The 24,202-nt window shown below is 55.3% G+C and overlaps 2 protein-coding genes across 12 annotated transcripts in view; both read right to left on the bottom strand.

The window, feature by feature from the left end:
* The window catches only part of EXD3 (exonuclease 3'-5' domain containing 3), a 201,929-nt gene that overhangs the window by 89,357 nt on the left and 88,370 nt on the right, over positions 1–24,202 (bottom strand). For 8 of the 10 annotated variants that reach the window (XM_049897192.1, XM_049897198.1, XM_049897197.1 and 5 more), the window contains exon 1: positions 9,904–10,050. The gene's annotated coding sequence lies outside the window, so the exon portion shown is untranslated. Of the gene's footprint in view, positions 1–500; positions 3,854–9,903; positions 10,051–24,202 lie in introns of those variants that run through there. The other 2 variants (XM_049897193.1, XM_049897194.1) reach the window with 2 other exon arrangements.
* ENTPD8 (ectonucleoside triphosphate diphosphohydrolase 8) lies at positions 19,652–23,043 on the bottom strand. Of its 2 annotated transcripts, XM_049897208.1 has the most exons (9): positions 22,918–23,043; positions 22,723–22,840; positions 21,781–21,931; positions 21,513–21,672; positions 21,092–21,345; positions 20,780–21,038; positions 20,539–20,649; positions 19,930–20,064; positions 19,652–19,843 (listed from the first exon to the last, which is right to left on the bottom strand). In XM_049897208.1, exons 1-9 carry the CDS (start codon positions 23,041–23,043, stop codon positions 19,652–19,654), a joined length of 1,506 nt encoding a protein of 501 aa, XP_049753165.1. The 2 variants fall into 2 exon arrangements, with proteins under 2 accessions (XP_049753165.1, XP_049753166.1); XM_049897209.1 differs by lacking the exon at positions 20,539–20,649.

The following is a 24,202-nucleotide window of genomic DNA, read 5'->3' as shown; positions in this document are numbered from 1 at the left end:
AAGCCAAGAAAAGTGTGTGTCATCTAGGTCAACTGGCATAACAAAGTTTTTTAAGAAAATGTTCTGTATCTCACTTCGGTGAACTGTCTCTGGGGTCTTAAGAGCTTGAGCGCAGCCATCTAACATGCATCCATTGGTCCCAACCCACTTGGAGCACAGGAGAATGAAGAACACCAAAGACACAAGGAAAACATTAGCCCAAGAGACAAAAAGGGCCACATAAACCAGAGACTCCATCAGCCTGAGACGGAGAACTAAATGGTGCTCGGCTACCACCAATGATGGCCCTGACAGGGAACACAACAGCGAGTCTCTCACGGAGCTGGAGAAAATTGTGGAGCAGAACTCCAATTCACGTTAAAAAAACCTAGACTTAATGGTCTGACTGAGACTGGAGGAACCCCTGAAGTCACGGCCCCCGGACACTCCGTTAACCCAGGACTAAAACCATTCCTAAAGCCCACTCTTCAGACAAAGATTGAACTATAAACACAAAATACCTGTGAAGCATGCGCTTCTTAGTTCAAGCAGATGTTGTTGTCAGGTGCCATTGAGTCGGTTCCGACTCAGGGCGATCCTACGCACAACAGAATGAAACACTGCCCGGTCCTGAGCCATCCTTACAATCGTTGCTATGCTTGAGCTCAATGTTGCAGCCACCGTGTCAGTCCACCTCATTGAGGGTCTTCCTCTTTTCCGCTGACCCTGTACTCTGCCAAGCATGATGTCCTTCTCCAGGGACTGATCCCTCCTGACAACATGTCCAAAGTATGTAAGACGCAGTCTCGCCATCCTTGCTTCTAAGGAGCATTCTGGCTGTACTTCTTCTAAGACAGATTTGTTCATTCTTTTGGCAGTCCATGGTATATTCAATATTCTTCACCAACACCACAATTCAAAGGCGTCAACTCTTCTTCGGTCTTCCTTATTCATTGTCTAGCTTTCACATGCATATGATGTGATTGAAAATACCACGGCTTGGGTCAGGCACACCTTAGTCTTCAAGGTGACATCTTTGCTCTTCAACACTTTAAAGAGGTCCTTTGCAGCAGATTCACCCAATGCAACGCGACTTTTGATTTCTTGACTGCTGCTTCCATGGCTGTTGATTGTGGATCCAAGTAAAATGAAATCCTTGACAACTTCAATCTTTTCTCCGTTTATCATGATGTTGCTCATTGGTCCAGTTGTGAGGATTTTTGTTTTCTTTATGTTGAGGTGCGACCCATACTGAAGGCTGTGGTCTTTGATCTTCATTAGTAAGTGCTTCAAGTCCTCCTCACTTTCAGCAAGCAAGGTTGTGTCATCTGCATAACGCAGGTTGTTAATGAGTCTTCCTCCAATCCTGATGCTCCGTTCTTCTTCATATAGTCCAGCTTCTCGGATTATTTGCTCAGCATACAGATTGAATAGGTATGGCGAAAGAACACAACCCTGATGCACACCTTTCCTGACTTAAAACCAATCAGTATCCCCTTGTTCTGTCTGAACAACTGCCTCTTGATCTATGTAAATTTCCTCATGACCACAATTAAGTGTTCTGGAATTCCCATTCTTCACAATGTTATCCATAATTTGTTATGATCCACACAGCCGAATGCCTTTGCATACTCAATAAAACACAGGTAAACATCGTTCTGGTAGTCTCTGCTTTCATCCAGGATCCATCTGACATCAGCAATGATATCCCTGGTTCCACATCCTCTTCTGAAACCGGCCTGAATTTCTGGCAGTTCCCTGTTGATATACTGCTGCAGCCGTTTTTGAATGATCTTCAGCAAAATTTTGCTTGCATATGATATTAATGATATTGTTCTATAATTTTCACATTTGGTTGGATCACCTTTCTTGGGAATAGGCGTAAATATGGATCTCTTCCAATCTAGTTGGCCAGGAAGCTCTCTTCCATATTTCTTGGCATAAGCGAGTGAGCACCTTCAGCGCTGCATCTGCTTGTTAAAACATCTCTATTGATATTCCATCAATTCCTGGAGCCTTGTTTTTTGCCAATGCCTTCAGAGCAGCTTGGACTTCTTCCTTCAGTACCATCAGTTCCTGATCATATGCCACCTCTTGAAATGGTTGAATATCCACTAATCCTTTTTGGTATAATGACTCTGTGTACTCCCTCTGTCTTCTTTTGATGCTTTCTGCATTGTTTAATATTTTCCCCATAGAATCCTTCACTATTGCAACTCGAGGCTTGAATTTTTTTATTTCAGCTTGAGAAACACTGAGTGTGTTCTTCCCTTTTGGTTTTCTATCTCCAGCTCTTTGCACATGTCATTGTAATACTTTACTTTGTATTCTCGAGACGTCCTTTGAAATCTTCTGTTCAGGTCTTTACTTCATCAATTCTTCCTTTTGCTTTAGCTGCTCAATGTTGGAGAGCAAGTTTCAGAGTCTCCTCTGACATCCATCTTGGTCTTTTCTTTCTTTCCTGTCTTTTCAATGACCTCTTGCTTTCTTCATGGATGATGTCCTTGATGTCATTCCACAACTCGTCTGGTCTTCAGTCACTAGTGTTTAATGCGTCAAAACTATTTTTCAGATGGTCTCTAAATTCAGGTGGGATATATTCAAGGTCATATTTTGGCTCTTGTGGACTTGCTCTGATTTTCTTTGGTTTCAGCTTGAACTTGCATATGAGCAATTGATGGTCTGTTCCACAGTTGGCCCCTGGCCTTGTTCTGACTGATGATATTGAGCTTTTCCATCGTCTCTTTCCACAGATGTAGTCAGTTTGATTTCTGTGTGTTCCATCTGGCCAGGTTCATGTGTATAGTCGCTGTTTATGTTGGTGAAAGAAGGTATTTGCAGTGAAGAAGTCGTTGGTCTTGCAAAATTCTATCATTCGATCTCCAGCATTGTTGCTATCACCAAGGCCATATTTTCCAACTATTGATCCTTCTTCTTTGTTTCCAACTTTTGCATTCCAATCACTGGTAATTATCAATGCACCTTCATAGCATGTTCAATCAATTTCAGACTGCAGCAGCTGATAAAAATCTTCTATTTCGTCATCTTTGGCCCTAGCGGTTGGTGCATAAATTTGAATAACAGTCGTATTAACTGGTCTTTCTTGTAGGCGTATGGATATTATCCGTCACTGACAGCGCTGTACCTCAGGATAGATCTTGAAACGGTCTTTTTGACGATGAATGCAACACCATTCCTCTTCAAGGTGTCATTCCCAGCATAGTAGACTATATGATTGTCTGATTCAAAGCGGCCAATAGCAGTCCATTTCAGCTCACTAATGCCTAGGATATCGATGTTTATGCGTTCTATTTCATTTCTGACGATTTCCAATTTTCCTAGGTTCATACTTCGTACATTCCACGTTTTAATTATTAACGGATGCTTGCAGCTGTTTCTTCTCATTTTGAGTCGTGTCACATCAGCGAATGAAGGTCCCGAAAGCTCTACTCCATCCACGTCATTAAGGTCGCCTCTACTTTGAGGAGGCAGCTCTTCCCCAGTCATCTTTTGAGTGCCTTCCAACCTGGGGGGCTCATCTTCCAGCACTATATCAGACAATGTTCCGCTGCTATTCATAAGGTTTTCACTGGCTAATGCTTTTCAGAAGTAGACTGCTGGGCCCTTCTTCCTAGTCTGTCTTAGGGTGGAAACTCAGCTAAAACCTGTCCTCCATGGGTGACCCTGCTGGTATCTAAATGCCGGTGGCATAGCTTCCAGCATCACAGCACCACACAAGCCCCCACAGTACGACAAACTGACAGACACGTAGGGGCGCTGAAGCAGATACGCAAGACCAAATGGGCGGCTCCTGTCTGGAGGCAGGATGAGAAGGCAGAAAGGGACAGGAGCTGGTTGGACGGACACAGGAAACCTGGGGCGAAAAGGGAAAACATGCTGTCACATTGTAGGGATTGCAACTAGTGTCACATAGCAATATGTGTATAAATTTTTGCATGAGAGATTAACTTGAGCTGTAAACTTTTACCCAAAGTATAATAAAAGAAAAAAAAGTGTGTGTCAGGGTTGTATTCTTTCACCATACCTAGTCAATTCGTATATGCGCAAATAATCTGAGAAGCTGGACTGTATATAGAAGGACGGGGCATCAGTACTGGAGGAAGACTCATTAACAACCTGAGTTATGCAGATGACACAACCTTGCTTGCTGAAAGTGAAGAGGACTTGAAGCACTTACTGATGAAGATCAAAGACTGCAGCCTTCAGTATGGATTACACCTCAACATAAAGAAAACAAAAATCCTTACAACTGGACCAATAAGCAACATCATGATAAACGAACAAAAGATTGAAGTTGTCAAGGATTTCATTTTACTTGGATCCACAATCAACGCCCATGAAAGCAGCAGTCAAGAAATCAAACGATGCATCGCATTAGGCAAATCGGCTGCAAAAGATCTCTTAAAGTGTTAAAAAGCAAAGATGTCACTTTAAGGACTACGGTGCACCTGACCCAGGCCATGGTGTTTTCGGTCATGTCATATGTATATGAAAACTAGACAATGAATAAGGAAGACCAAAGAAGAACTGATGCCTTTAAATTATGGTGTTGGCAAAGAATGTTGAGTGTACCATGGCCTGCAGAAGAACAAACAACTCTGTCTTGGAAGAAGTACAGCCAGAATGCTCATTAGAAGCAAGATGTCAAGACTTTGTCTCACGTACTTTGGACATGTTCTCAGAAGGGACCAGTCCCCGGAGTAGGAAATCATGCTTGGTAAGGTAGAGGGTCACTGAAAAAGAGGAATACCCTTGACGAGATGGACTGACACAGTGGCTGCAGCAATGGGCTCAGCCTAGCAATGATTGTGAAGATGGTGCAGGACCAGGCAGTGTTTGTTCCGTCGTATACAGGGTTGTTAAGTGTCGGAGCTGACTCAACGCACCTAACAATCTCATGTACTCAGGGCTTGCAGGAGTAAGACCCAACGGGCATAGAGCCCATGTCACTGCAGTAACGAGACAGTGGCGTACTGGTGGAGGGACAGACAAATCAGTGGAACAAACAGAGAACTCGGAAACTGAACCCACAAATACACCCCACTTTTTGTTTTTACTGATTTGACTTATTGTATTTCTGCCATTATTTTACTTTTTAACTACTCAAACACTACATCAATACGGTAACATTTTACAAAAACGAAACTTCAATTATACAGTGCATAAGTTTTTGTAATGTAGTTCACTTACCAGTGTGTTTTTAACATCTTTACACATCAGCGCATATAAACGTACCTACTCCTTTTCCTGGAAACCCTGGTGGCATAGTGGTTAAGTGCTACAGCTGCTAACCAAAGGGATGGCAGTTCGAATCCATCAGGCGCTCCTTGGAAACTCTATGGGGCTGTTCTACTCTGTCCTATAGGGTCACTACCAGTCGGAGTGGTCTGGAGGGCCCTGGGTTTGGTTTTTTTTTTTTTTTTTGGTGCTCCTTTTCCTTAGGCGTATTTACCACACAGTGCCGCCTGCTGACTTCTGACAGAGGTACAGAGACCATTCAGTGGCAGAAGCCCTCTGGAGCCACTGGACGCCCACAGGCCAAGAGTGAGCCTTGGCCTAAAGTTCATAGCTTACACAAAGAGTAACTTGAAATGGATCACTCATTTGCATATAAACGTAAAACTATAAAACCTTTTTTTAAAAGCAGGAGAAAATCATTAGGTGTTCTTAGACTTAACTCCATAAAAAATGACACTGATAAAGTGGACTTCATCAAAATTAAAACATTTTCTCTGCAGAAGACCCCATTAAGAGAATGAGAAGACAAGGTACAGACTGGGGGAAAGTTTGCAAACTACATATCTGACAAATAACTCATACCTAGAACCTATAAAAAACCCAGAAAACACAGCAGCACAAGAACGAGGTGCCTAGAAATTGGGCTACGGACACAAAGCGACACAGCACTGAAGACGATATACAGGTGACAAGGGAGCACATGGAAAGATGCTCAACTTCACTGGCTGTAAGGGAAATGCAAGTCAAAACCACAGAAGACATCACTACACACCTATTAAAATGACTAAAACAAAAAACAGCAATGATACCAAAGGCTGGCGCGGACGTGGAGAAACTGGCTCACTCACTCACTGCTGATGGGAATGTGAAAGGGTGCAGCCACTCAGGAAAGAGTATGGCAGTTTCCTATAAAACTAAACATGTAATTACCATATAAGCCAGTTATTTCACTCCTGGGCTTTCATCCCACAGAAACATAGGCTTGTGGGCACACAAAAACCAGCGCATGGAAGTTCATAGCAGTTTTATTTCCAGTGACCAAAAAGTACAATAGAAATAACCCAGACACTCTTCAACAGATGAACGTTCAAACAGACGGTGCTACGTCCACTCATGGAATACTACTCGGCAGTAGAAAGGAACAAACCACTGATACACACAACTTGGGTGAATTTTCAGAGAATTACATGGAATGAAAAGAGCCAATACAAAACGATACGTACTCTACGATTCCATCCACGTAACATTCTTAAAGAGCCCTAGTGGCGCAGTGGTTAAGCGCTCAGCTGTGAACCGAAAGGCTGGAGATTCAAACACACCACTCTGTGGGAGAAAGATGTGGAAGTTGGCTTCCATAAAGACTGTTAATGTTAAGTGCCGTTGAGTCGGCTCCGACTCATACCAATCCCGTACACAACAGATGAAACACTGCCAGGTCCTGCGCCATCCTCACAACCGTTGTTAGGCTTGAGCCTGCTGCTGCAGCCACTGTGTCAATCCATCTCTGTAAAGATTACAGCCTTGGAAACCCTATGGGGCAGCTCTATTCTGTCCTACAGGGTCACTATGAGTCAGAATTGACTCAACAGCAGTGGGTTAACATTCCTGAAATGACAGAATTATGGAAACGGAGAACAGAGCAGTGGTTGCTGGGAGTCAGGGAACAGTCCAGACAACTGTAAGAGGTGAATTTCTTCCACAGACCAGGTGAGGAAACACGAGGAATGAGATGGAACTCCACCAACAGGCGCACCCTAGCACTGAAGAACCTCCAACACGCAGGATGGGTGGTGGAAGGGCCACCCTCCACCTGCCCTGCTCAGGGGTGGCAGCTTCCTGAGAGCACATTCAGGGCTAAAAGGCTGGGAGCCCCAAGCCAGTATCCACACTGTCCCCAGCTTCGGAACAGCCTCATCTCCAAGCAACCATGCATGCCACTACAGGCACAGGAATGGGGGTGTGTGGGGCTCCCCAGTCCTCCCTCCACAAGGAACCGCCTCCTCCCAGCAGTGCCTGAGAGAGCACCCAGCACGCCAGGCTTGGCATCTGGGCTGGGCGTCCTGGGCTCGCCATCCTCCATCCCGGCTCAGCACTCCAGGCTGGGCCTCCTGAGCGTGGCATCCTACGTCCCAGACTCAAAATCTGGGCTCAGTGTCCTGTCTTGGGCTTAGTGTCCTGGGCTGTAAGTGCTCTCGACTGGCCAGGATGTGGGGCCCAAACGCCTTTGCATTTGTTGACGGGTGCAACACAGAACATTCCAAACTCAAAAGGTGGTTAGTGACCAACATGCTTCCTAGGAGACTAAGTACCTCACATCCCCATGTTCCTCACCTGTGGTGCTCATGGCCCACTGCATAGGGCCTTGCCACTTTCTCAGCCACATCTGGCCTCTGTGCCCCGGTCTCCCCATCGCCCTGTGGGCTCTCCAAGGACCCTTCTGCCATGGGCACCCTCTCAGCAGCCTGGATAGGACCTCAGTGGGCAAAGGTGGCAGCTGAGGACCCTCATGATGACCAGAGGGGTGTGACCACGTCAGCTGGTGGCTGGAGTGTAGTCGGAAGAGGGTCAGTGCAGACAGCTGACCGAAGCTAGTGCTGGAGCACCCACCATGCAGAGGGAAGTGGCCCAGGGCAATTTAAACGCACCCCTAAAACAGTCCAGGTTCACAGGAAGGGGGCCTGAGCGAATCAGCACTGGTGGGATCCAGGTTGCCTCCATGCTCGCCTGCCACGTGCCCTGCACCTTCTACAGCGGACAGGGTTCAGTTCTTCGTTAGCAATGTAGCAATGACAAGGGTTCCTTTTGTCTGAGTTTGTAACCCCAGGTGCCGAGCTGGAGTGGAGGCCAGGGCGACCAGCCTCACGGAAGCTGTGGTGTCAGCGCCCCCTGGTGGCTTCTCAGGTGTGTGCAACAACAGGTGGGCCACCAGGTGAGAGGTGCGTGCCTGGCAGAGCCGTGGCTCTCCGGTCCACACTGACCCCTTCTCACCAGTCTGGCTGGCCAGAGCCCCCCGTCCCTGTCCACCTCCTCCAGCAGCACCCTTAGCCCCGGGGCCTCATATCCCGCCCATGGCGCCGAGGGCCACACCTCCACTTTGACCAGAAGGTCCCAAGGGCATGGCCGTCTGTTTCCCACTCAGGGCCGCAGCGTCACACCCTCTGACACTAGAAGCCAAGAGGGGCATCCTCCCAGCCAGCCTGGCCCGGGTCCTAACGCACCCGGGACAAAGCGCTCTGCCTGGCTGACCACACCGCCTCCGAGGCCTTTCCCTACTTCCTGAACCCGAAAGTCAGAAGGAGCCCCCAGCACCTGCCTCTGGCCTGGGTCTCAGACCCAGGGCTTCCACCCGGTTTGTTCGAGTTCGCTGCATTTTCCAACAAGTTGCCAAGACCTTACACTTAAGAGTCTCCTGGGATTCTTGTTAAACTATGGGTTCTGGTTTAGTACAACTGGGCTGGAAATGCCAATTCTCCGCAGGGACTCCAAGCCCTGCCGGGACCTGCCCCCCGCAGCCCGAGGCTCCCTGGGCTCCCAGGCACGTCTGCACACAGCCGAGGGGGCTTCCAGGCTCCCAGAGCAGGCCCTCCGGGGAGGGCGCCCCGCCCAGCCTCCCCACTCTGGGCCTCAGTTTCCGCACCTGGAGCACCGGCAAGGGCTGGCTTCGGCCCCTCTCAGCGCCGGCCGCTGGCGTGGGGGACCCCAGGCCCGTGGTAGCCGTGCCCAGCCAGCTGCGCGGGACCCCGCTGGAGGAGGCAGAGGGATGCCTCCCGGAGCCCCCCCCCGGAGTCCCCCCAGAAGCTCCCAGGAGCCCCCCCAGGACCCCCCCGAAGTCCCCCCGGAGCCCCCCAACGACCCTCCCGAAGGCCCCCCAGAGCCCCCCAGGAACCCCCAGAGCCCCTCCAGGAGCCCCCCCCAGGACCCTCCCGAAGTCTCCCCAGAGCCCCCCCAGGAGTCCCCCCAAGAGCCCCCCGGAGTCCCCCTCAGAGCCCCCACAGGAGCCCCCCCCACGACCCTCCCGAAGCCCCCCCCAGAGCCCCTCCAGGACCCCCCCAGAGCCCCCCCCAGGACCCCCCCGAAGTCCCCCCGGAGTCCCCCCGGAGCCCCCCCAACGACCCTCCCGAAGGCCCCCCAGAGCCCCCAGAGCCCCCCAGGAACCCCCAGAGCCCCTCCAGGAGCCCCCCGGAGTCCCCCCCAGGACCCTCCCGAAGTCTCCCCAGAGCCCCCCCAGGAGTCCCCCCAAGAGCCCCCCCAGGAGCCCCCCCCACGACCCTCCCGAAGCCCCCCCAGAGCCCCTCCAGGACCCCCCCGGAGTCCCCCCCAGGACCCTCCCGAAGTCCCCCCAGAGCCCGCCAGAAGCCCCCCAGGAACCCCCAGGAGCCCCCCAGGTACCCCTAGGAGCCCGGCCCCCGACGCGACGTGGCCCCCCAAGCCGACAGGCGCAGCCCGTCCACCCCAGGCAGTGTCCCGGGGACCCCCCGCTCGGCACGGACTTCGGCGCAACGACCCCAGACCCTCTCCGGGCGCGAAAGGGGCAGCGCGAAGGCCCCGACCGCCGTCCCCGCGCCCGCCGTCCCCGTGCCCCGCCCCGGCTCCGCCCCCTCGGTGCCCGGAAGGCCTGGCTGTCGGAGGGCGCCGGTAGGAGGGCCACTCGCGGAGGACACTCACCTGGACACGCCGTCCACGCCCGGCCCGTACGGAACCTTGGTCCCGCCGCGGGCAGCGGCGTCAGGAGCCTGCCCGGACGGCTTTCCCCGGTGCACCGAGGCCGACTGGGGCTGGGCGGGCTGTGGGCCGAGACCCGGAAGCAGGGTCGCGGGGATAGCCGGAAGTGCGGCTGGGGCCAACCCCGAAGCGGGGGCGGGGCCAACCCCGAAGCGGGGGCGGGGCCAAACCGGGGCGGGGCGGGGCAGGGGGAGGGAAGCTGAGTCAGGGAGGGGAGAGGCCAACCAGAGAAGGGGCGGGCTGGGGCGGGGCCAGGTCAAACTGGAGGCGTGGTCAGGTCCCTGCATGATCGGGGCGGAGCTTAGGCTGTCTATGGGCATGCTCAGGCCGTGCCGGAACGAGGAAGAAGGGACGTGGACAGGCCGGGTCCAGGCCGAGCCGCTGGCTGGAGCAGAACCAGGTCCGGGAGATTCCGGAAGGCGGACTGGGGTGGGGCTAAGCCGGAAGGGGCGTGGCCATGCCTTGCTGGGGAGGGGTTTAGCCGGTGGACGGGCGTGGTCAGGAAGGGCCGGGGCGTGGCTGGCTGGGCGCGTGGTGTGGCCACACTACCGCCAGCGGGCGCCATTGGGCAGCGGAGACGCCGGCGCACCTGCGCTCACCGAGGCCGTGAACTTGAAACGCCCAGTGACCCCGGTCCCCGCTCGTGACTTTCCTCCTTGAAGGGGCCCCACTGCCCCACGCCGCTGTCTGAACCCTGAAGCCCCTACGCCGCAGCACTGGGCCTCCTCACCACCACCGTCGTCTCCTGGACCCTCCCAGGACTCCACCTGCGCCCCCACCTCCCGCTGAGCGGCCGGCCAGGTGTCTCACTGCCTTGGCCGCGCTCGGGGACCTGGTGCGCGGCTGGCCCCGGGGAGCGAGGGCCGTGGACCGTGGGGGACCTGGGCTGCGCCCTGCGCCTCCGTTTCCCAGAGCTGCCCGCCAGCTTTAACGTGGGCTGCGTACCTGGCCGGGACCGGAGCCCGCGCTGCCGGGGAGCCAGGGCCTTGGCGCCCGGGGCGTCCCCGGGACTGGGCGCGGAGACCTCATCCCTGAGTGAGGACATTCTCCATCCTTAGTTTCTGCCCACTGGCCCAACTCTCGGACGCTGTACTCCTTACCCTGTGGTAGGTGAATGAGAGGTGGCCAGCAAAGACCCTGCTACAGAGGTGAAGCCCAGAGCCCCTGCCCTCCCTCCCCGACAGTGACCTGGGGTTGTCCATCCGGTGTCTCGCCTCAGCCGGCGCCTAAGGTGGGGTGGGAGCAGTAAGGCCGGGTCCCCACCAGTAGCTGAGTAAGGGCCACATGGCAGTCACGGCACTCCCTCACTGCCTCCCCTGTCACTACCGTGTTCCTCTGGGATTCCAGAGACAAAAAGAGACAGGCCAGGACCTAACGGCCAAAGGCGGGGACATTCCTGGAACAGGTAGAAGCTAGATCTGGCCATGAGCAGGGACTTGAGGGCAGAGGTGTCCAAATCCTTGATGTGAGTGCTGACCTGTCTGCCAACCTCTTCCCAAAAAGCATCTAAGAGCTCAGGAGGGGCACAAAGGCACACGCACCTGTCCCTGGCTTTTTAAAGATCTTATTTTCTTCAAAGTCAGACAAGTTCCACAGACAGCATCCTGCCATGGCCCCGGCCTCAAGTTGCCCCACGGAAACAACCAGGTCCTCACACAGGAAAGTTCAGAGTATCCAGTGACAACTACCTGGGAAATGATGCAAATGAGAGGGAAGAAAGGAGGGAAAAAGAACGAAAAGTTACAACAGAAACTCCATGTCAGTGTCCTGGTTGTGATACTGAAGCATAAAAAAAAAAATAGCTTTGCAAAAATTGGGGAAAATGAGGTAAAGTGTACCCAGATCTGTTGTTTCTTACACCCCGTGTTAATCTACCCTCGTTTCACTAAGAATCTCCCTTTTAGAAGGTCACAGGAAAAGGGGGGCCTAATCATCACACACCACGTGCTTCAACCAAAACTCAAAGTTTAAGGCAATTGTGATTTAACTGGAGGGAAGGGACAAGGGGTGCAGGCCATGAAAGTTAAATTCTCTACCACAATAAGAAACGAGCGAGTAGTACCCAAAGTCGATGAAGTTAAGGAACTATGGCACAGGCAGATGAGGTAGGAATACGGAGATTTTGAAGGCAGACAGAGCTCCTGCCAACATTCAAATTGCTTGAGGGTGAGGAGAGGTGTACCTGGCACTGCTATTTGTGGGCATGAACTAGGTATAATATTTTATTTGGTCACTCTGGGGGTGGCACAGTTGGATTTAACCCACACAGAGCAGCCACCCCACATCAGCACCCCTCTCTGCACAGCTGCGGTATGATGGTTCGCCTTTGTGTGACCTTTCTCAACATGGTCTTATAACTCCTACTGCTTGTAACTCCCACTGCTTGTAACTCCCAAGTGATTAGGCAGGACAGTGCAAACAAGGTAATTGTGGCCCACCAAGGGACTGGTCAATTTTGCTGCCCCACTAGGCTTAAAATGAGCCATCCCAGGGGTGGAAGGAGAGGATCTCACCACCGCCAAAGAAGAGCCAAGAGCAGAGCTCATTCTTTGAGAAGCTCCTGGAACCAGGAGATCAAGAGAAAGAGAGAGAGCTGTAACACTGAAGACGGTGAGAAGGGGTGGCAGAGAAATGGCAGCAGGAGAGGCTGGCAGGAGATGGCATGGTGGGCTTCCTAGTCCATGATGCGAGAAAGCTGAGTACCTTCAGGCAGGAGGTTTGCTGGTAGAGTAGGGTGCCTCCGGGCACTTGGTGGACCTGAGTTTGCTGACCTACAGAGCTAGAGCTGAGTGCCTTCAGGCTGAGGCTTACTGGTGGAGTGCGATGTCTCCATGCACTTATGTTGTTGTTAGGTGCCGTCGAGTTGGTTCTGACTCACAGAGACCCTATGCACAACAGAACAAAACACTGCCTGGTCCTGCACCATCCTTACAATCGTTGTTATGCTTGAGCTCACTGTTGCAGCCACTGTGTCACTCCACCTCGTTGAGCGTCTTCCTCTTTTCCACTGACCCTGTACTCTACCAAGCATGATGTCCTTCTCCAGGGATTGATCCCTCCTGACAACACGTCCAAAGTATGTAAGACGCAATCTCGCCATCCTTGCTTCCAAGGAGCATTCTGGTTGTACTTCTAAGACAGATTTGTTCGTTCTTTTGGCAGTCCATGGTATATTCAATATTCTTCGCCAGCACCACAAAGGCGTCGACTCTTCTTCAGTCTTCCTTTATTCATTGTCCAGCTTTCACATGCATATGATGTGATTGAAAATACCACGGCTTGGGTCACGTGCACCTTAGTTTTTAAGGTGACATCTTTGCTTTTCAACACTTTAAAGAGGTCCTTTGCAGCAGATTTGCCCACTGCAATGCATCTTTTGATTTCTTGACTGCTGCTTCCATGGCTGTTGATTGTGGATCCAAGTAAAATGAAATCCTTGACAACTTCACACTTTTCTCCGTTTATCATGATGTTGCTCATTGGCCCAGTTGTGAGGATTTTTGTTTTCTTCATGTTGAGGTGTAATCCATACTGAAGGCTGTGGTCTTTGATCTTCATCAGTAAGTGCTTCAAGTCCTCTTCACTTTCAGTGAACAAGGCCGTGTCATCTGCATAACACAGGTTGTTAATGAGTCTTCCTCCAATCCCGATGCCCCGTTCTTCTTCATATAGTCCAGCTTCTCGGATTATTTGTTCAGCAGACAGATTAAATAGGTGTGGTGAAAGGATACGACCCTGACGCACACCTTTCCTGACTTTAAACCAATCAAACTGTGCACTTATAGGCAGAGTTAAAAGAGCCTTGTAACATTTGCCCAAGCAGGGCAGAGGCCAGGGGGGCTGTCCTGATAGAAGAACTGTGTCCTGAGCGTTTCTGAACCTCTTACTTCCCTAATAAACCCCCTGATCACCGTCTGTGAGCTCTGTGTGGCCGCTGCAGTGAGTTCTCAAACCCAGCAGAGAAGCAGAGAGTGCCGTGGAAGAATGGTTGGCGTCAGGATTGGTAACGACGGTGGAGAAAGCGGGCACGTCTGACCGCCACCTCACAGGAATCAGGCTTGGCCGGTTGATCTTGATTCTCCTTCCCCTTGTGAAGCTAAAGGAGTCAGACACCACTCTCATGCCTTTGTTATAACAGCCATTGAGCCTTCAGACCTGACTCAAACTCAGTTCACCCAGCAAGCCCCCCGCTCAGCCCAGCTTGTTCGAGCAGGACCCAAACACCCCTGCCATCTGCCTCCAGGTCCCTGTACTGAACTGATGGCTGCTGTCCTCAGTAGGAACAGTCAGCGTGTGCCTCCAGGTTCCTGTACTGAACTGATGGCTGCTGTCCTCAGTAGGAACAGTCCGTGTGTGCCTCCAGGTCCCTGTACTGAACTGATGGCTGCTGTCCTCAATAGGAACAGTCCGCGTGTGCCTCCAGGTCCCTGTACTGAACTGATGGCTGCTGTCCTCAGTAGGAACAGTCCGCGTGTGCCTCCAGGTCCCTGTACTGAACTGATGGCTGCTGTCCTCAGTAGGAACAGTCAGCGTGTGCCTCCAGGTCCCTGTACTGAACTGATGGCTGCTGTCCTCAGTAGGAACAGTCCGCGTGTGCCTCCAGGTCCCTGTACTGAACTGATGGCTGCTGTCCTCAGTAGGAACAGTCCGCGTGTGCCTCCAGGTCTCTGTACTGAACTGATGGCTGCTGTCCTCAGTAGGAACAGTCCGCGTGTGCCTCCAGGTTCCTGTACTTAACTGATGGCTGTTGTCCTCAATAGGAACAGTCAGCGTGTGCCTCCAGGTCCCTGTACTGAACTGATGGCTGCTGTCCTCAATAGGAACAGTCCGCGTGTGCCTCCAGGTCCCTGTACTGAACTGATGGCTGCTGTCCTCAGTAGGAACAGTCCGCGTGTGCCTCCAGGTTCCTGTACTTAACTGATGGCTGTTGTCCTCAGTAGGAACAGTCCGCGTGTGCCTCCAGGTTCCTGTACTGAACTGATGGCTGCTGTCCTCAATAGGAACAGTCAGCGTGTGCCTCCAGGTCCCTGTACTGAACTGATGGCTGCTGTCCTCAGTAGGAACAGTCAGCGTGTGCCTCCAGGTCCCTGTACTGAACTGATGGCTGCTGTCCTCAATAGGAACAGTCAGCGTGTGCCTCCAGGTCCCTGTACTGAACTGATGGCTGCTGTCCTCAGTAGGAACAGTCCGCGTGTGCCTCCAGGTCCCTGTACTGAACTGATGGCTGCTGTCCTCAGTAGGAACAGTCCGCGTGTGCCTCCAGGTCCCTGTACTGAACTGATGGCTGCTGTCCTCAACAGGAACAGTCCGCGTGTTTTCTCTGGTTTAAGGAAGAGTTGTGCTTTGGATGCAGAGCAGCCTGTCATACCAAGAGCTTTTGGTCGTTTTCTTTCTGATTCTAAGACGTATGTAGAGCGTTTCTTTGGACTACCAAAAAGAGTAAAGAAGAAGACAACGACCCTACATAGCCCATCCCCCAGAGGTGACTATTAGCACCCTGAAGTTTTTCCTTCTCTTGTTTCTCCTTTGTCCCCACTGTCCACAGATTGCTTTCTGACAACCCTCGGCACGCTCTGGTCTTATCTTCCAGGACCCTGGGCCAGCATGAGTAGATGGCATTGTGGCAGCTTAGGAGGGAGGAGCCGGCAGTGACTTCCATGAGGGGCCAGTGGAAGTGCAGGCCTGTCACCTGCCTGGACTTGTGTAACACCGGGTGACTGGGCTGCAGGCTTTGAAGTTTCGAGGGTATTTTTGTCCCCAGGCATTTGACCAGGTGGTAACTAAGGACGCCTACATGGCGATTGACCTCTTCCAACATGGGGTGGCCAACTTCCAGCTGGCACAGTGAACACAGAGGCCCTTTGTCTCAGCTAGTCACTCTCTGGCTCCCAAATCCCCCCCACCCCCATGGCAGATGCAGAGCAGAACCATGTCACTCTGTGTAGTGGCTTGCAGAGCACTTTCATGGACCCACCTCTACTCCTCACTACATCTTTGCAGCAGCAGGAGCCATAGGATTGTACCCATTTTACAGATACAGAAACTGAGGGCAGAGCTGGAGGGGTGGCTTACCCAGAACACGATGGTGGTCAGGGCCCAGCAGAGACCCTGAGGGTCCTGACCACTCCCCCAGGCCTCTCTGTCACTCAGTCCTTCCTGGAGGAGGAATTGGGGAAGGGGCCATGGTCAGCAGCTCCAGAACTGGTCCTGCCCCCTCTGCCTGGCTCCCAGCACAAGGGGTGAGGAGGGGTGAAGAAGGATGCCTGAGGGAGGAGGCCCCATGCCAGCAGAGCAGGATCTGATGGGCAACCTCTTATTCTCTGATCCACCCAGGAAGCCTGCTGGCGGGAGATGGAATTTCCAGTTGGAGGGACAAGCTTCCAGCAGAAGCTTCCAGAAGGAAGCTGAGTCTAGGCTGTGGCATGGGGGTGGAGCAGGCTGAGAAGCAGGAGGAGAAATGCTTGGATGTGGCCCTTCTAGCTGTGGTCCTGTGGCTCCCACAAGATGACTGTGTGGGACTAGGCAAATGATGTTTGCAGCAACTTTGGACAGCTTTGCTACTGCAAATACGGCACGTGGAACCTTGCGAGAGTGGGTCCATGCAAATAAGGTGCATGGAATTCTTGAGGGAACTGGTCAATTTTGCCATCCTACTAGGCTTAAAGGGAGCCAATTCCAGAGGCTGGGGAGTACCTCACTACCATCAAGAAGAAGGCCCAGGAGTGGAGCATACACTTTGAACCCAGGGTCCCTGCACTGAGAACCTCTTAGACCCAGGGGACAGAGAGCTATAACACTGAACACGGCATAAGGAGGCAGCACTGTGGGACTAGCAGGCTAAGCTTGCAGACCCACTCTGCCTGGAGCAAGAGAGGGGCAGCAGACTAGCTGGTGGAGTGGGGTGCCTCCGATACTTATTAGGGGAGCTCTTGGGGTGCCTCCAGGCACTTACTGGTAGAGCTAAAGAGTTTTGTAACACTTGCCCAAGTAGGGCAGAGACCAGGCTGAGAGCAAGAGCCGAGAGCTGAGCCCAGGGCCGAGGGCCAAGAGAAAGGCCTGTCTGCCTGGGGGCACCGCCAGGAAAAAGCTGCCCTGATTAAAGAACTGTCCCGAGTTGTTCCTGATCCTGAATTATAACCAGTTACTTCCCTAATGAACCCCACAATTGTGAGTATGGTCTGTGAGTTCTGCGTAGCCATTGTCACGAATTAAGCAGAGAAGCAGAGTGCCTTGGGAGGGATACTGGTGTCAGAACTGGTAAAAAGAGTTGGAGGGTGGAGGTATGTCTGACCATCACCTCATAGGGAATCATCAGCCTTGGGCTGTGCTGCTGTCTTGTTTCTCTCCTGGCCCCCTGAAGTCAGAGGAGGTCCAACGTCACCAGGCCATTTTGCCACCAGGACACTGCACAGCCCTGGGTTTGGAGCGGGACTCCAGTTCGGTGGGTGGGTTCCAACCCCTGCAGAGAATTTGCATTTCCACCCTAGATATACTGAATCAGAATCTACATTTTAACAAGATCCCCAGGTGACTCTTATGTACAACTTCCTGGGAACTTGTTAGAAATTCAAATTCTCAGCAGGGGTTCCAACAGGAATGAACCAGTTAGAAGCCCTGGTTTGGAGGAGGGTCTGGGGTGTCCACAGACCCAGAAAGGTGTGGGCAGGGTGCCCAGGAGAAAGGAGGCCAGTGTGTAGGAAACTGAGTCAGACCGAGGCAATGATCTCAACCAGCCATTTAGGTTCAGGGTGTTCCCTGCCCTCACAACCCCAGGGCATGGCCCCTCCTATGCCAACCCAGCCAGGTTTGCGCATTGACACAGTGACTCACTTCCAGGATCTGAGTGTCCACCCTTGCTAAGGCCAAGCCAGGTGACCAGCACTGCCCATCTGCAGGTACCCCAAGCAGGGCATGGCTGGGCACTCCTTGGGTCCCTGCCACCTCAAAAGGACTAGTCCCAGATGCCTGCAGGTTCCAGGAAGCCCTTTTGGACCTCAAGCTGCCCCAGGCACAGCTGAGGGGCTGCAGGGGACAGAGGGTCTGCCTGGGGGTCAGGGTGCTGCTGGGGCTCAGGTGGCCACCCAGGGCACCTGCACAGGTGAGCGGATGTCTTGAAATGTCCTGAGCCCCTCTCGCTTTGCAGTGGATGAAGCGTGGCTGGAGGGCCACGATGACAGCCGCGTTGGCATTTTTCCCAAGTGCTTTGTGGCCTGGGTGGGCATGTAAGCAGAGCCACCTGCTAAATCCAGCCTCCTGGGCCCCCAGGTGCCCCAGCCCTGCAGGGGGCGTGCCCTGAGGAGTCCTGTGCAGGGGGCTTTTAATAAAGACTACCTGTCCCCTCCCCATGTGGTCCATGTGCTGTGCTTGGCGACTGAGAGGGGCCTGACCGCAGCTTGGGAGAGGCGCTTAACCATGTTGGCACATCCTCAGACCACAGGAGGGACAGGGCCAGCCCCTCCAGCCCTTCCCCAGGGGCCAGGCCCCTTCTTCCCAGCTGTCACTTCCACCTCCCAGGTTTCAGCCCAGGCTCACATTCCACTGAGGGCTGCAGTCACACAACCTGGACGCCTGGGGAGGCCACAGCAGCCTCCATGGTCAGAGTGACCGTGAGGACAGAGAGGGACCAAGGGGTGTCTGCGAGGTGGCTGAGGGGCTGCAGCAGTCCCTCCTTGTCTCCTGGCCTCCACCTCTACCCTTCCCCAATGCAGCAGCAAAGTAACAGGGTCATCGCAGGTCAGAGCAGGACCTGTCTGCAGCCCCCCACACTCTGGCCCCTTCCTGACCATGGGCCCCCACTCTGCTCCAGCCACACTGCCCCTCACCTGTCCCTCTTCTCTCAGGGCCTTCGCACTGGCTGCTCCACCTGGAATGCTTCCCCATCACCTTCTGTGGGTGGACCCAAGAGTCACCACCCTGCAGGCCACTGCAGCCCACCCCTGCTGCCCTCCTGCAATGCACGGCTGGGAAGGACAGGCCTGGTCATCTTCCAGAGCCCTGCTCCTGAGCTTCTGGGTGCAGGATGCCTCCAGGGTGGGAACAAGGCCCTCTTCCCACCTACTTCTGCCCACAGCCTCATGGGCATCGAAGGACAGTATTGGCAGGCAGCTCTGTGGTCTCTGTCTACAGCTCTGCAGGGTGCACCCCGCCTACCTCCTCCCCACCTCTGCTCCCAACACGCAGAACCACTGCCACACTGAGTCTGGGTTTTATTGGGGCTTCTCTGTGTAGTCGGTGTCCCCACACAAGATCCCAGCCTCCCTGAGTCCTGGCACACTCACGGGGTGGGAGCGAGAACAGTGGGCACTCATAAAGCAATGGTGAGGACACACGTGAGCACTCACAGGGTGGGGCAGAGAACACGCGTCAGCACTCACAGGCACAGGGGCTCAGGACCAGGGCTGGGTCTATACATCTCGTCTCTGAGCAGCCCTGGCACCATGTTTGCCTGCATCAGCACTTCTCAGTCCTGGGTAGACTGCACTGTCACACACGCTGCAGGACAGCGCCCAGATTTTCTGGGAGCAGGGTCAGGTCATGCCAAGGCCCTGTCCATGGTCAGCTAACTGAGGACCCAGAGCCCACAGGACAAGGTCACTAGGGGCACGATGGGGGCAGGGCCTCAACTGTGAAGGAGCCCCCACTGAGCTGCGGGGCTGGGCCTCTACCTGCCGCAACAGCAGGTGCCGCTGGCCTAGTCCCGGGGCCAGAGGAGCTGGACCGCAGCAGCCCCGAGAATGGCCCCAAGGGTCAGCCCCACAAGGACAATACCGGCCGCCCAGACGCCATAGTTCTCTGCCTGCTTCATGGCTGGTGCCTTGGCCGGGATCATGTTGGTCAGGTTCAGCATGTAACCCAGCGTCCAGCCAATGTCGGTCCCACCAGCCTGGGGACAAGCACATGGTCAGGGTTGCAAGGCACTGCCCCAAGCTCCCACTTGGTGCAGCCATGCCGGATGGGGTCCCTGGTCACCTGTCTGCGGAACTCAATGCTGGGCCAAGTCTCCTCGCTGAAGCCGTAGCCCTCAAGCAGGAGTGTGAGGATGTACAGGCCTGAGGCGCAGTAGTCTCGAAGCCAGCTGGCGTGCTCAGGGTAGCTCACCTCTACCTGGGACCCGAGAGGCTGAGGCATCAGGGGTGGGGGGCTCCACCCTTCCTGGCTGTGGGCTCAGGACCCCCAACGGCGCCCTGTCCCAGTGATGGGCAGACCCTACTCACTGGCCGGACTGAGACTGGACAGCAGGAGGAAGGGTTGGGGGCCTAGGAAGTCACAGAGAGCTCTTCCCCGCTGTTCTTTTGGGGACTCATGGGATCTGCCAAGAGGAGGCTGGTGCAGTCCCCACCTCACAGCTGACTAGACCATGGGCTTCTACTGGAGCAGGGTGACCATGGCTGTCCTCCCTCCCCTGGGATCCCCCAAACCCCGCTGGCCACACTGCCCTGAGAGGCTAGAGCCCACTCTCCCTGACACCCCTGCCTGCTTATCCCTGCCGCCTGGCAGGTCCCTCAGAGGCCCCATCTGCCCACAGCTAAAGCCCAGGGGCCAGAGGAGGCCAGGTGGGCACAGCCCTGGGCCACTCACCAGCTTCCAGGGCCGCTGGCAGAATTCCCAGACTGTGGCGTTGACAGTGTCCAAGGTCTGCCCAGAGGTGAGGTTCAGGAAGTGGAAGGTATAGTAGAAGTTGGAGAAGGCCTGGGGGTGGGAGCCCTGCTCTAGGGGTGGCAGCCAGCAGGCCCATGGGCCAGCAGGGACCCCATCACACCCAGGGCCCCAGGTCCCATCAGAGGGAGGGGGCGGGACTGAGGGCAGTAGGGGCACTCACGTAGAACCGGCCCTGCATCAGGGGCTGGTAGACCCCATCAAAGGTGCAGTCTGCTTGGCCCTCACAGCTGGAGAAGTTGAAAAGCTCCCGGATGGCGGACACGCAGGCCCCGGGGTTTCCCGCGCCCTCAACCGTGAGGTTCTGGGCGGCACCAGGGGGCATAGAGGTGTGGACACAGGGCGACTCGAACAGGGGCGCCAGGGGCACCGTGGCCCGGTAGCCGCTGTGGTAGCAGGGATGACGGGCCAGGCCGGAGTGGCTGCCCTGAAAGGAGAGCGCTTAAGCACCTCGGGAACTCGCAGCCCCCCACACCGCCCAGCCCTCGCGGGCCTGACCTGCACCAGCCGGGCCAGGAGCCGGTTCAGCACCTCGTCCCGCCCGAAGCAGAGGTAGCTATGCGAGTAGACGCTGTAGCTGGAGCCGTAGAGGATGAAAGAGGCCTTCGTGCTCGCATCCAGGATGGGGCCCCCAGGGACGAAGGACATCTGCGTGGACGCCCCACCCATATCCAGGGCGCCCACCAGCGTCGCCTCGGGGGGCCGGGCCCATTCTCCGGAGAAGGTGTACTGCTGACCACAAACAGGGCCCACTCTGACCCGCTGACCCCAGGCCCAGTCAGCCAGCACTGACACTGGTCTCGCCCACCCTCCGCCCAGCCCTTGGACCCGCCCTGCCCCTCAGATCCCAGCCTTGCCCTTCAGGCCCTGCCCCCGTGGACCCCTGGGCCCAGCACCGTAAGCAGGGACCCCAGTACGTAGTTGATCGTGATCCAGGCAAAGGCCCCTTCATCCAGCCCCGCCAGGAGCGAGGCGCCCCGGAAATCCACAGGGGACTGGCTGAGGACCCGGGCGACCTCGGCGAAGATGCGCTCGGCCTGAGAGCTGTTCTTCTGGCTGGATGGAGGGGAGGGGTCCGGCTGGCTGGAGCTGGAGCCCCTGCCGCCGCCCCCACTCCGCCCACCTTGGTGTCACCAGGAGCGCCCGAGCGCCCAGCCACCTCACCTGAGCAGCCTCATGCCCGCGGTGGCCCCCAGGAAAGTTGGCGTCTCCCGGTGCTGGGCCTCCGGGATCAGCGCCAGTGCCTCCTCCAGGCAGCCCCGCAGGCTCTCACCAGCCAGGGCAGGGTCAGACGTGTAGGAGGAGATCCCGGGCCCTGAAACAGAGGACTGGGGCCAGGCTCCGTGGCTACTGGGCTGACAAGAGGGTAGTGGGGGGAAGGGCGGCCCTGAACCTGTGACTGTGCACCTCTTGGGGAAAGGTCTCTGTAGGTGTGACCAAGTGAGGGGTCTCAGGTGAGAACATCCTGGGTTACAGGGTAGGGGGAGGGAGGGGCCTAGTTTAAGCGTTGTTATAAGAGACAGAAGAGAAGAAGACACAAGAAGAGAAGCCATGTGACCACAGAGGTAGCAACTGAAGCTATGCCACCACAAGCCAGGATGCCTGGAGCCACCGGAAGCTGGCAGAGGCCAGGAAGGGTCCTCACTTAGAGCCTCAGAGGCAGCTGGACCCAGACACCTGGCTTCGGACTTCTGAAGGCGTACTTTGTTGTGGTCTGAAGCCCCTAGTTGAGACACCTTGTTGAGGCAGCCCCAACACCCAGGCCGGCCTAGCTCCTTCCTCCCTCAGGGCCGGGAAGTGCAGCTGCCCAGCAGGGTGGGGGTGGGGAGCCTCTGGGGTCTAGAGGGAGGGGCAACAGAGGGGACAGAGCTGGGAGGCAGGGGTGCCAAGGAAAGAGCAGCGAGGGGCCTCCCTGGAGTGCATGCAGGTGCAGCCCAGCACCCAAGCTGTGTGACCTTGGGCACGCCACTCCATCTCTCTGAGCCTGTTTTCTCTAGGTTGACTTGCTGGTCTGTGGGGGGTGGAAAATGCAGCTCCCCGCCTGGTGCCACACCTCCCGCCCCCTGTCAGAGCCCCCCTGCCGGCAGCCACGGGCACCTCACTCACCTTCTGCCTGGCAGGCCAGGGCTTGGCTGACCACACCTGTGTTGTTCTCCTTGTCTGCTGGCCACTTGTACACGAAGAGGGACGTGTGGGAGGAGCCAGCATCAAACACAATCCCGAACTGGGGGTGGCATGGGTCAGGAGGGAACCCGTGGTGTCACCCCAGCCCGCGCCCCTGCTCTGGACTAGCCGGCTCACCTTGGTGTCTGCGGGCAGGAGGATGCTGGTGGCCTCCACCAGAAAGAGGATGAGTGTGGTGAGGCCTGAGGCAGCGGCAGCCCCCAGCAGGATGGTGAGGACCCCCTCTTTCCAGGACAGCCCCATAGTGGGGGCAGGGCTGGCACCTGTAGGGGGGGCAGCGATGGGCACCAGATACCACCTACTGCTCCTCCCCTGGCCCTCTGAGTAGGGGCTCAGTGCACCTGATGTCTCTCGACGCTGCTGCCCTGGGCACCTCCCTGGAGATCAGATACCACCATTGCCCGGGTCCTGGGGAGCCACAGGGTGCAGGGCCCAGGACTGCCAGAGGGGCCTGTGGGGAACAGGTACCTTGTCTGGGTCAAGGCTAGCCCATGACACACACTGTGGGTTGGTCTAAGATAGCCCTTTTTAATGCCACTGTCTGGGACTCTGTGGACCTGCAACAGATGGGTGGGCAGAACTGTCCCCATCCACATCATCTGAGGAAGTATCCCCCACCCCACCCTCCAGGCCCCTTTGCGCCCCTCACAGCCTCCCTTCATGGCAGGTTGGGAGGAGGTCATGTCCCAGCTCTTTGGGTCTCCCTACTCTGAACTTGGGCAGAGCTGGCCCAGACCCCTGCCCTCTCAGCCCACTCGCCTCCTCTCTGCAATCAGGCTGACCCAGGAGGGTTACCAGTGATCTCTTCTGTCCCCACCGGGAGGTCTAGTTTTTCCCTGGCATCCATGTGTATAACCCTACGAGCAAGGTCAGCTGGCTTCCCAGACACAGGTCATCTCGGTTAAGGGACCTTCACGCAGGGGATTCTGAACAAAGAAATCTGGTTTCTGTTTAAAAACCCAGACCTTAGATTTCTCTAATCTGATCCTGAAACTTTTCTGTTGGCCTGAGATGGGCATTTGCCAACTGGCTGAGGCGGGCATGGGAATGCAGTTGGCAGTGGGGCCCAGCGGCATCTGCCCCCTTAGCTTGGGCCTGTGTAGGGCCACAGCAGCCCGGGTCCCCAGAGGTGCCGGGAGAGCCTACAGGGGTCACCAGGCAGCCTAGGGTGACCCTGCCCCCAGCGCTGACTGCTCCAGCCCTCTTTGGGCTCTACTGCCCAGATGGCAGCTTAGAACCCAGTTCGGAGATGGGAGCTCTGAGCCATTTTGGCTGGTGTATCATCCGAGTGTCCCTTAAGGATGCTGGCACCAACACAGGCTTCACCCCAGCTCTGGGGAGGGCTCGGGCACACCTCAGGGGTACTGGCTCATGGTTCTTACAGCTGTCCCGTGGAGGGGGG

This window comes from Elephas maximus, chromosome 9 (assembly GCF_024166365.1).
Source record: "Elephas maximus indicus isolate mEleMax1 chromosome 9, mEleMax1 primary haplotype, whole genome shotgun sequence".
Lineage (NCBI taxonomy): Eukaryota > Metazoa > Chordata > Mammalia > Proboscidea > Elephantidae > Elephas > Elephas maximus.
This window is presented reverse-complemented; position numbering and strand designations above follow the sequence as displayed.